The 13,588-nt window shown below is 37.0% G+C and overlaps 1 protein-coding gene across 1 annotated transcript; it reads right to left on the bottom strand.

The window, feature by feature from the left end:
* Positions 1 to 4,280: 4,280 nt before the first annotated feature.
* Positions 4,281 to 7,372, bottom strand: LOC117319309 (ATP-dependent DNA helicase RecQ-like). Its single transcript, XM_033874140.1, has 3 exons — positions 6,863 to 7,372; positions 5,972 to 6,206; positions 4,281 to 5,571 (listed from the first exon to the last, which is right to left on the bottom strand). The coding sequence occupies exons 1-3, from the start codon at positions 7,176 to 7,178 to the stop codon at positions 4,764 to 4,766; spliced, it is 1,359 nt and encodes a 452-aa protein (XP_033730031.1). The 5' UTR covers positions 7,179 to 7,372; the 3' UTR covers positions 4,281 to 4,763.
* Positions 7,373 to 13,588: the final 6,216 nt, after the last annotated feature.

Raw genomic sequence — 13,588 nt, 5'->3', positions numbered from 1 at the left:
GTGCCATTATAAAACTTTAACCAAAACTTTAACCGGAAGGACGGACAGACGGACGCAGGCAAAACATATAGTCACCCCCCGGTTTCATCGGTAGGGGACTAATAACCAATCAATAATTATATAATAGTATCTAAGATGTTCTTTCAGTACGTATATATATACACTGTATACACACTATCATATATATATATTCAGAACAAGACAACTTCAGCCAAGACAATAAATGCAACACATAATCAATTATGAAAATCCCAAATGATTCCCAACCCATGGAATAAGCAATACAACAGTCAACACATTTCATGAAATGACTGTCAGACTTATATTGACCGACAAAAGACTATGACATTGAAATTCATTTTCATATGAATAAAATGTAATTAATTTTCATACACAAAAAATGAGAATGACATCAGTATAGGTATTATCTTTTGTTATTGAGTGATTGAACATACTTCATTACTGGATTTCCAGACGCAATCGTATGTTTACATATCATGGCCAGCATTCAAACTATATATTGAAAGTATAAGAATTACCAAATGCAAGTTCAGTCACTTCTTTATAATTATTTACATCATTAATTGAAGTATCTTGACCACAAACAAAATTCAGTGATTCAAGATCTCCTAACAATTGGTAGTGGGGTGACACCTAAAGGATGTCACAGATGGAATGAAGTGTAGTAAGGGGCGATAACTCTGTGTTTGTAATGAAACTGGTGGCAGTTACAGGATTGGGGAGATTAACAGCATTTGGTTAGAGGCGAAAAAAGAAAATGTTTTGAATCATTGAATGAAAAGTTAGATTTAAGAATGACTAAAAGATGGATAATGTGGTGGGAGATTAGCCACTCGACAAACAACAATGCACACCTGTACTTTGGTACATGTATCAGTTAAATGTCCAGTGTTACCAGATGCGCCACGTGGAGGCTCTCCTTTTGCACCCTATGTTGGTGTATGTCTGTTGCGTGTCTGTACAGATCATTGTACTATGCAACAATGTTTGACATCCAAAAACTGCAACAATGTATAAAGAGAATTGATCAAACTGAAAATGTGGATTCAATAAAATTATTATTTTGACAACAGTAAAGGTTGATTACTTGCAACCGCAGTGATTTTCATGAAATGTGTTAATTGCATACCGAAAATCTCAGTCTGCAAGGTTCTACATAATAATCTTTATAATCCTGGATGTCATAGTAGTATATCTGATCTGAAGTAGAAGTGGGTTTTGGATGCCATGTACTGTCTAAAGTGCATTATATGTAAATGAAAGTAAAATAAACCCCAATAATAACAACGCTAAGTAATACTGTAGTATCAACATAAAAATGACTGTTAAAAGATTCAGATTTTGGCAACCTATATACCCCAAACACTCAAGTTCAGACCAAGTACAAAAATTGAACACAATAGACCTGGTGGTTTTTGAAAAGCTGAAAAATGTTTCCGTTATGCAGAGGCCACTGGGTGGCTATCTTGGGATTCATATCACTGACGTACTATAAACAAAAATTATCAACGCATGGTTGGCACCATGAAAGGTATACTTGTATCAATATTTAGGTCGAAGAAAAATCAGACCATTGGTTCTTGAACAGTTGGAAATATGAAAAGTTTAAGATATATTGAAGTTGATAAGAACCGTTTACTTGAACTTTCTGCTCAGGTGAGCATACCAACTGTTAGTGCCTCCTTTCCCCTCCCCCCTGTCCTAGTGTTCCCCTAAATGGGATGCTGTAGGGGATTTATGGATACCTCCTGATGTTGGATGTATCTGCTGCCTGGTTTTATTGTCCGGTCCTGGGTAATGGTCATCAGCTCCTGGATAATAGTGTAGGGATGAATATGGCAATCAAATTTTATGTTGCAATATGTCGTGATGTATATCAAAATTGTGACTGGTACTTCATTTAGAACTTATCAAAGTTACATCATTCTGTATTTGATTTTGACTTCAAAATATCAATCAATTTCTTTTTGTGTTTTACTTGCTACATTATGGTTACCAGAAATGGCATATTACTTACCTCTAATATGTCTGCTGCTAGGTTTTATTATGGGCTCCTGGGTAATAGTCACCTGCTCCAAGATAATGTTAATTGGCTCCTGAACAATGTTCACCATTTCCTGAAAAATGATCATTGGTTTAAAGATTGATTTGAAAACACCAAAAAAAAAACAAAAAAAAACAGCAGTTTATGATGGGAGTACACTACAGTTATTTTTGTTGTAGATTCTTAACATTAAAATATATTAAAGTTAATCCTTATAATTTAATATGCTGATTTCAACTGTTGTACACAATCCTTGATGAAATATCTCCCTTCTTTTAGAAATTATTACACTACTATATCCGGCAGTTAAAAGAGAAAAACTTAACCAACACAAACTTCTTGAGTCAATGAAAATGCTTGTTGCGAGCAAGTTTAACTTATTCCTAATAATTTAATCTTCTCCATAAAATCCCTGTGAAAATGCACTTTCATTGATGAATTTAAGAAATTATGCTACTGTATCAGCGAGTCAAGTCACAACACTTAGCTCTTGGATATTTGTCCTTGGTTCCTTGATAAAGGTTATAGGCTCCGGGGTAATGGTCATGGACGCCAGAGTTATGGTCATGGGCTCCTGGATAATGTACATTGGCTCCTGGGTAATGTATCTTAAGGAATAATCATTGAAATCCAATTGAATTTCATATTAAGATACATCACAGGATATTGACATCGTTTTCTTTGAAATATTGTGAAAGATCACTCTTGAATAAAAGTTAATTTTCTGTCTTATAGCATTACAATCAATTATTTATCAATATAATGGAATGACAATCTATTTGCTCACCTTTAATATGTACGCAGCAGTGTTTTATTGTTGGATCCAAGGTATCAGTTGTAGGCTTCTGGGTAATGGGCACTTCTTTTGTCGGGATTCAAACTTCTGGGTAATGGGCACTTCTTTTGTCGGGATTCAAACTTCTGGGTAATGGTGGTAGGCTTCTGGGTAATGGTGTTAGGCTTCTGGGTAATGGGCATTTGTTCAAAACTTTGGTCCGAATTCAACAGGTGTGCAGGCATGTGTCAGTGTTCCATGTTGTTAGGTTACTGTAATTGCACTAGACTATCAAAGTTGTGTCAGCACTCCACTGGTCCACAACAATGCTGATATAACTAGTGTTACATTAGTCCCTCTCCTTTGGAAACGTTGATGACTAAACCTCTCTTGCATCTGTTATCCAAATGGACAAAACTTTTGTGATTGTCTCTATTGTACTGTATTTCCCACACAAGTAGTGGTCATTGGCTCCTCCTAAGTAATGGTAGTAGGTTCCTGCGTGATGGTCTAAGGGTTCTCGGTTATGTTGGTAGGCTTCTAGGTAATGATCGTAGGCTCCTGAGTAATGGCTGTAGGTTCCTGGGTAATGGTTTTAGGCTTTTAGGTAATGGATGTAGGCTTCTTGTTAACGGTCATAGGCTGTTAGGTAATGGTTGTAAGTTACTGCATGATGGTCTAATGGTTCTAGGTTCTGGTGTTACTGTTCTGGGTAGTGGTGGTAGGCTTCTGGGTAATGGTGGTAGGCTTCTGGGTAATGGTGTTAGGCTTCTGGGTAATGGGCATTTGTTCAAAACTTTGGTCCGAATTCAACAGGTGTGCAAATGTGCAGGCATGTGTCAGTGTTCCATGTTGTTAGGTTACTGTAATTGCACTAGACTATCAAAGTTGTGTCAGCACTCCACTGGTCCACAACAATGCTGATAGAACTAGTGTTACATTAGTCCCTCTCCTTTGGAAACGTTGATGACTAAACCTCTCTTGCATCTGTTATCCAAATGGACAAAACTTTTGTGATTGTCTCTATTGTACTGTATTTCCCACACAAGTAGTGGTCATTGGCTCCTCCTAAGTAATGGTAGTAGGTTCCTGCGTGATGGTCTAAGGGTTCTCGGTTATGTTGGTAGGCTTTTAGGTAATGGATGTAGGCTTCTTGTTAACGGTCATAGGCTGTTAGGTAATGGTTGTAAGTTACTGCGTGATGGTCTAAGGGTTCTCGGTTATGGTGGTAGTGTTCTGGGTAGTGGTGGTAGCCTTCTGGGTAATGGTGTTAGTCTTTGGCTAATGGTGGTAGTCTTCTGGGTAATGGTTATAGGCTTCTAGGTATTGGTGGTAGTCACCTTGGTAAAGGTTGTAGGCTCCTGCATGATGGGCTTATGGTTCTGGGTTATGTTGGTAGTATTCTGGGTAATTGTTATAGGCTTCTAGGTATTAGTTGTAGTCTGCTGGGTAATGGTGGTAGGGTTCTGCGTTATGGTCGTAGGGTTATGGTGGTAGGCTTCTGGGTAATGATCGTAGGCTCCTGAGTAATGGCTGTAGGTTTCTGTGTAATGGGCATAGGTTCCTGGGTAATGGTTTTAGGCTTTTAGGTAATGGATGTAGGCTTCTTGTTAACAACAAAATTATGGTTGCTATGGCAGTTTATATCCATCAGAACAAACAAAGAAACTGATGTTATTGTGAGAGTGTTATTGAATGGTTTCTCACAGGAAATAATCTCTGCAAAAGTGATCATAACATACAGACATAGTGAGAGTGTCACTATCCCTGGCATTAAATATAATCCCTGTGAACAATTGTCTTAAGAATCTACTTTATACAGCAACAGAATCCACAAGAATGATGTGTATGTCACTAGATGCAGCGAATGGCTTAAAATCACACTTGACGGGAGAAATCATATATACAGTCAGTAATGACGAGTCATTTTCTGCTACAAATGGAGCAACAATGTTCCTTTGGTCCTGAAAAAACAACACTTTCAAATCCAAAGTAATTCACAAGAATAATTCTATAACATGTTTCACTTTCACAAAACTTCCTCATTTCTTCTGTCATACCGATTCTGTTTTTTGCAATATCATTTTTGTTGTAAAAAAGAATTGCCACTGATGGTTGTCCAACACGTCCAGCACGACCGATTTCTTGTAGGTATTTCTCCAGTGTTGTTGGGGGCCTGCAATGAATGATACGTGAAACACTTGGGGCATTGAGCCCCATTCCCAGTGCAACAGTTGCCAAAACTAATCTGACTTTAGGGGTTTCTTTGGTCAGTTCCTGAATAATGATTTTCTTCATGGACTCTGCATAATCTTTGTGGTATTGAGCATATATTCTATTCTGTGGGATTTCCTCACCATCGTAGCTGGCACCCTTAAGTTTATACGAAAGAAACTGATAAAAATAAGACAATGCTTCCAAACTTTCCACATACATTATGGTCACTGGAAAATGAACTCCTTTTTCCAGCAATTCTGTTGCCACAGGTTCTATCAAGTCATCAAATTTGTCAAATTTATGAATGTTTGGCAATCTGTTTCTAATGTCTATAAATATGTTTGGACGATCCACATTCTCACTGATAACAAGTGGATTTTTCAAATTCAGCTCTTTAGCTAGACTTGCAATTGATTTGGGTGTAGCAGTTGCTGTCAGAATTAAATGCAAAGCCTTCTCTAGAATGCACATTAACTCCCCAAACTTCTGGAATGCAGGACGGAATTCTTCTCCCCTTCAAATAACAAGAAAAAAAAGATTAATTGCAGTTGACATTAACAAATATAGAACAAGATTAATTTGTAATTGTTTGTCGCCTCTTTCCTGCTTTGTCGATAAATTTACCAAAAACTGGCCTGGGGTTATAATTAGATATTCATTATTGTGATGATATCAATAACCCTGCAAAGTTTTAATTCAATCCGACATCAATGAAATTACAACAATTTTAATTATAAAATTATCAAAATTTAACATTTCTTCAAAATATATTGTTGAAGGCAAAGACTGGTTATTGCAACTTGATTTCTTTTTCAATAAGGACTGATTATACTCTAAAATATAAATTCTACCTCATTTTATTTTGCAACATTGCCCTAATGCCGATTTAAATGCAAATGTGTATTTATACATACCATTCTGAAACCATATGGACTTCATCTATGATTACTGCACAAATGATCTCTTGGTACAGTTGAGACCTAAGAAGTCGAGAAAATCTGGTCTTCAATAGTGCCTCTGGATGACAATAAATCATGCAAAAGTCTCCTCTCTCCAGTTGCTCAAATGGAACATCAATTTCAACATATTCATGATCCTGTTCCTCATCGTTCTCGCAATCCGCATCTTCATAAGTTGAGCCATGAGTACCTGTGAAACGTGAAACAGATGGGTTATTCAGGCTGATTTCACACTAGTCAGAACAATAGGTTATGTCATGCCTACTGGCGGTTTCAGTTGGTTTGGGTTATGTAAGTTTGAAAAACCAAAAAGTACTGGTGAGCTGATAACAATTGTCAAAGCAATGAAAAATGAAAGGTACAATACATGTTACGGGAAAGAGTATTATTCAATCTTCATCTTGGTACATGACATTTAAAATTTGGTTGTTTTTAAATAGGATTGAAATTGACAATTACAGAGATACATATCTGGCCAAACCAACAAAGCCAGACCATCATCTGGACATAATTATTATATAACTTATCACTGTATCATGTGTACATCATCATGTATGAAAGGGCTTATTTCAAACATGTGTGGTAGCAATTGTGACAGTCACTTGTTTGTGTTTTAAATGACCATTATAATTTTTTCATGGCTGCCTGTCTTAATTGTGTGCTTTTACTTGCATCTTACCAGATCTATAACAGACATGAGGGGATCCAAACATACAAAACATAAAGCATATACAATATAACATGTTTATATCGACCCCCCCCCCCCCCCCCCCCCCCCCCCCCCCCCATATATTTTATACATACAATATTATTGTAACGTGTCCCTGTGATATAACTGACACATACCAGTGAAGTTCAAACTGCAAGCATTTAATCCCTTCTTCCTCATTGCAATGACTTGGTCCTGGATTAGGGAATTTAGCGGGGACACGACTATCACGCTCATTGGTTTCCGTTTCTCCATTTTCAGCTGACAAAACCACGGTAAGAGCTGAAATATTACACTTTTACCGTAGCCTGTGGGTAATACCGACACACAGTCATGATCTTCGTACAATGCTCTCAACGTCTCAGTCTGTTTCTCCTTCAATGTGATCTTCTTTTCTTTAAATAAAGGACAATTATCGAGAGAATACTTTAAACACTGTTCGAATGACGCCATTTTGGAGATCTATATGCACAGCGGAGACTCATCCATAATGAGTGATACGGCGACCGCATCACAATTGCACGGCGTTTATACATATCAAATACCGTGATACATCAGAGGTTAGATGACCGTAGAGAATCGGCCGAGGTGTTCCGAATGCCGTATCTGATATTTCTAATTATAATTAATCAATTTTATTTCATTGTGCGTCCATATTACACTACTTCTTTAAAAAAGAAGAGAAAAGATAAGATCCTAAGTTAGTCGCCTCTTACGATCATGCAATGGGGGCAGCAGGTACAATTCTTACGCCCTACCTGCAGGGCAGACAAATGTATGAATGAAATCTTCAAATAATATTGAAGTAAGGAATTTATTAGTGAAGTAACCGACTCCTTTTTAGCTCACCTGGACCGAAGGTCCGGTGAGCTTATGTCATGGCGCAGCGTCCGTCGTCCGTCGTCCGTCCGTCCGTCAACATTTGCTTCAAATCGCTACTAGTCAAAAGTTCATATTGGATTTTGACCAATGGGGGCAGCAGGTACAATTCTTACGCCCTACCTGCAGGGCAGACAAATGTATGAATGAAATCTTCAAATAATATTGAAGTAAGGAATTTATTAGTGAAGTAACCGACTCCTTTTTAGCTCACCTGGACCGAAGGTCCGGTGAGCTTATGTCATGGCGCAGCGTCCGTCGTCCGTCGTCCGTCCGTCCGTCAACATTTGCTTCAAATCGCTACTAGTCAAAAAGTTCATATTGGATTTTGACCAAATTTGGCCAGAAACATCCTTGGCAGAAGGGGAACAGATTTTGCGTAAATGATGACTCTGACCCCCGAGGGGCCAAAGGGGCGGGGCCCAATAGGGGAAATAGGGGTAATTCCTTTAAATCGCTACTAGTCATAAATTTATGAATGGATTTGAATCCAATTCGGTCAGAAACATCCTTGGGGGAAGGGGAACAGATTTTGCATAAATGGTAGCTCTGATCCCGGAGGGGCCAAAGGGGCGGGGCCCAATAGGGGAAATAGAGGTAATTCCTTTAAATCGCTACTTGTCATAAAGTTATGAATGGATTTGAACCCAATTTGGTCAGAAACATCCTAGGGGGAAGGGGAACAGATTTTGCATAAATGGGAACTCTGACCCCCGAGGGGCCAAAAGGGCGGGGCCCAATAGGGGAAATAGGGGTAATTCCTTTAAATCGCTACTAGTCATAAAGTTATGAATGGATTTGAACCCAATTTGGTCAGAAACATCCTTGGGGGAAGGGGAACAGATTTTGCATAAATGGTGATTCTGACCCCCGAGGGGCCAAAAGGGAGGGGCCCAATAGAGGAAATAGAGGTAATTCCTTTAAATCGCTACTTGTCATAAAGTTATGAATGGATTTGAACCCAATTTGGTCAGAAACATCCTTGGGGGAAGGGGAACAGATTTTGCATAAATGGTGACTCTGACCTCCGAGGGGCCAAAAGGGCGGGGCCCAATAGGGGAAATAGAGGTAATTCCTTTGAATCGCTACTTGTCATAAAGGGATGAATGCATGTTCTAAAAGCAATTCTTGAGGTCTTTCAGACCTTAGAGAGTCTGGACTTCATTAATCTGAAAGCAGTTCGAATTACCACACTATAACCATATATAGCATTGTTAGAGATTAACAAATAAAACAAAGTGAATATGAACATTATTTTGACATTTGGCCTAATCCAACCAGGTGAGCGATGCAGGCCCCATGGGCCTCTTGTTTGAATAGGTTTCATGATTTTTCTGCTATTAAGATAAGAGGAAAAGATATATACATAATGCAAAGAATGATGACTTCCGGGTATTCGTTCAAGAAAAAAAAAGGTGACAATGTGTATTTAATGATGTTGTTAACAGCGGTAGTCAGACATCATGTATGATGGTAACAACCAGACGAACGAGACTGGAGTTCAGTAAGCTCGGCGGTAAAGCGGAAATAGTCATTGGTCGCATTCTTGCACCACATCTCACAACAGTCTCCGTAAAAGATGGAACGTGTGGCAACGTCATAACAGACATCTCCGACTTAACTATATATGTGCAACAAATGAAGTTTGACGAGAAAATGGTAGGTATTGCTTTTGAAATATGGTAAACACCACATTCAAATCAACATAACAAATCTTTCATCAGTTACTTTATATAATATAAAAATATACTTTATATAATATAAAAATACAGGAGCATTATCACGAACAATCTACTTGATGATTGTGAAAAAAAGGCCTCAGGTTAATAATCTATTACCTCGAATTACTAATCCGTAATTATTAATCTGAGATGATTGATTGTTAATCCGGAATAACGGATTATTAACCCGAGATAACAAATCAGTAATCCAAGACCTCATATTAATAATCCGAGAACTCGGATTAAAACAACTTTCAGTTCCCTCACGGGCTCTCTACCATGTTATCATCACGTAAATATATATAGGTTCCCTAACGAGTGATAGTTTATTACCATATTTATCTAACTCGAGTTTCTTAATTTACAAAGTTTACAAAAGATCGAGCTTTAGCGAAATCTACTTTAACTTTGTAAATTAAGTAACGAGAGTTAGATAAATATGATAAACTATCACGAGTTAGGGTACCTGTTTCTCACATACCACAATTTAGGGAGCAAAACGGGATTCCACTGTATATAATTTCCCTGGTTTAATCCCACGTCATACTGGCAGAAGCCGTAGGGACGTGACGTCATAATGAATATATGACGTCACGTTTACTCGGTTGACCAATGATATTGACGGAAAGCCATAACACACATGTGTGTTATCGTATACACTTATTTAATGGTTACAAATGGAATGCATAGGAATATTTAGGACTCGGGCAATAAAATATTTGCTCGTTCCCAGTACCGAGGGCCAGGTATTCCTATTTATTGCATGTGTAACCAGCAGTAACTTTTATTACCTGACAGTGTGTTAACATATATCAGGTATGTGAGAAATAGAGATTACACAACGAGTTGTGACTGATAACCTTGTTTATCCAACTCGAGTTAGTTCATTTCAAAGTTTCAATGCGCGAGCTTTAGTTTGAAAATTAACTAAAGAGAGTTGGATAAACATGGTAATCAGTCCCAACGAGTTGTGTAATTGGTTTCTACCATAACAAGAAACTATTGTCCATTTTCCGTCGTAATCGAAACCTAGTCCATCGATTGTGACGTCATGGATAATGACTTCAATGTATGACGTCATAATTGAATTTTCTGATGTTTTAGCCAATCAAAACGCTCGGAAGTGTCAATCCGCATGTGGTTTAAAGACAATTCAACCAACCACAGCATCGATTAGGCAGCCGTTTTTTCAAGGGTTTAACTATACAAGTTATATGGTAGAAATTGAATTTCACAACATTTTCATCAACCTGAGATGACAAGAAAATGAACAACAAGCCTCATCTGTTCCGCTTTGTAGCTAAAACCACGGGTGAGGGAATAATGTTAACAAATTGGTATGAAAACAGATGTACATTTGTACATCGATATGTAAATATCACAAAATGCTCGTCTGTAAATAAATACAAATATATAAAGATAACCTGTCTCCTGACCTGGAGGTGAATAAAATAACCATGGTAAAACTATTCATATGATAACAAAAAGAAATTACGTATCGATATGAAAAATGTAAAAGTGTCTATTAATGAGTTGACCTGTGTTTGGATAGACTGGACCTGTATTTAAAATGCTTGTTGCATACTTTACAACCGTAGCGCTTCTCCTGATTATGTTTAGCTGAAATATGTTCTTTCAAAGTGTCTTTCCGGGGTGTTTTGTAGTCGCACAAGTTGCAAGTGTATGGTGTGGTGCCCTTCTCTGGTTCTTTTGGTCCCGTGCATACCTTGCGATGACGCGGTAACGAGGATCTGTATGCATATGTTTGCCCTATTACACTTGGAGCACTTATATGGCTTCACGTCTGCATGGACATTTATATGCCCCATGTAATGCCCTCATCTCATGAACATGGCAGAGCATATGCCACACTTGTACGACGCGTTTCCGGTACCATGGACTTTCTTTGTATGTCTGTCCAAGCCTGGACCAGATAGAAGCATCTGTTCACAATGGTCACACATGAACCCAGGAGACACCTCTTCAAATGACTCATTCATTGCTTGTATAACTTCCTCTGCCATCTATAAAACAAACGGGGGAGATGTACCGTATTTTTACATTGTGCACCATTTTAAGTTTACACTAGTCTCTTTGCAGCCGAAGTATAGGGCCGATAAAGCAACTCCTAAACACCAGGATAACAAAGTATAGGGCCGATATAGCAACTACTAAACACCAGGATAACAAACTTATATGTATAGTTGTTTTCTATGATGAAAATTATGTATTTTTCGCTGTGTAATATATTGATTTTACTACGCGGAAAGATAATACTGTTATAGCTTTTTATACCAAACCGTGTGAATTTTCGTTTCGTACCAAACCGTAACATAGACCCATCACATGTTTTCAGAGAATGCAGATAAATATGTAAATACCAGTACTTGCATAACCCGAAATCATAATGAATTGCTAAAATATTGTTGAATCAGCACGAATTACATTAATTTGTCATGTTGTCCAATAGAGAGGACACAGTATTATGTATTTTGTCATGAAATATCTGAAGAAATCAGAAGACGACAGGGACGATTTCAGATTAAATATAATGCATTTTACTAATAACATTGCTTCAACGGAAGAAGAAATGAAACAAGCGTAAAAGGTAGTTATTTAAGAATGCGTTTAGATAGAAATAACAACAAGTCCCATATTGTTACCGTGTAGTTAATGAGTTTCTATTTTACTTACCTAACTTGTTTTGGTTGAAACCGAAAGCGGAAGTAGATACCTAACAACCGGGTCCGGATCCCGTTATCATACAGTGGCGGTTGAAATATTATCTCTTCAATACAAATCCATCTTTATCTATTTATTTTTGCATTCAGATACGCGTAAAATATTCGACCGTCTGTCTCCTGGGTACAAGCTGGCCTACTAACTGACCGAGTACACTTGTGTGCCTACATTATGTGTAGATATAATGTTTTTGTTATAATTAATAGGCTCTGGTGGCATTCAAAGTCGATGTAAAATGAAATATATTTCTTTTGGGGGATTTTATGAGAATTATAATAAACAATTACAACATTCAAATTGACTGTAGAGATGGGGGGGAAAAGGTTTGGGTTTTTTTTTAGAGAAATTTAGGCGGAAAGAAAAAGGGGGGGGAAAAAAATTAGAATTTTTTTTAAAAAGGGGGGGTTTTTTGGAAAAGAAAAGGGAAAATTTTTAAAGGGGGAAAAATTTTTAAAATTAAAAAAAAATCTAATTAAATTGTTTTGTTGAAAAAAATTCTTTATTGTTAGTTGTAAAATGGGGGGGGAAAATTATTTTTTTTGGAAAACGAAAAACGGGAAAGGGGAGTTTTCAATAAAAATCTTTTAAAAACTTCTTTAAAAAGGGAAAAAGAAAAAGGTAAAATATTTTTTTGAATTTTTAAAAAAAAAAAAAAGTAATTGTTAAAATTTAAATTTTTTTTTATTTTTTTTTCCCAAACTTTTTTTTGGGGGGGGAAAAATAAAAACGGGTGTTTTTTAAACGTGGGCGGGAAAATTTTTTTAAAAAATTTTAATTTTTTTTTGGAAGATGGAAATTTTTCCTTCTGGGTAAAGGGAAAAAAGGCCTTGTTTTCCCCCTTTTTATTAAAGAATAATTTTTTTTTAAAAAATTTGGGGTTTTGGAAAAAAAAAAAAAAAAATTTTTTTGGGGGTTTTATGAGAAAATTTTTAAAACCAAAATAAGTTTGTTCAAAAAGGGGGTTTTTTTGGGGATGTACGGGGGTTGTCTCCCGTGATTACGGAGATAGCCGCTTAAGGTACCAAACGATGGGTTCCGCAATGAAATCCTATAGCTGATGCTATAATATGAGGCACGCCTCCCATAAAATGCGATAAAAAAAATAAACAACATACTGTCGCAACTGGCAAAGAAGACAATCTTTAGTTTTTAATTGATGCTTTGACAAGGGTTCAAACTTACAATCTTACAACACCATATTACACAGTCAAAATATCCATGGTTGCTATATATATATATGATAATCGAAAGAATTGTTAACAGATATCTTCATTTTCAAATTGTATAACTCATATTTCAAAAGGGTTTCTCTGTCAACACTGTATTTCATAACATAATTGAAGATGTGTTTGGATATTACCCGAGGGTTAGATGTAATTATACCAACCCAGACATCCAGTCGTCAAAATAAAGTTCGGCGTTAGGGCTGAAGACTTGGCCATGCATATGAAGTATTTACAAACAAGCCCTTAAACCTCGCAGTTGGTATATATTTATATGTATAAGACGGATTACGATTGA

This window comes from Pecten maximus, unplaced genomic scaffold (genome assembly GCF_902652985.1).
Source record: "Pecten maximus unplaced genomic scaffold, xPecMax1.1, whole genome shotgun sequence".
Lineage (NCBI taxonomy): Eukaryota > Metazoa > Mollusca > Bivalvia > Pectinida > Pectinidae > Pecten > Pecten maximus.
This window is presented reverse-complemented; position numbering and strand designations above follow the sequence as displayed.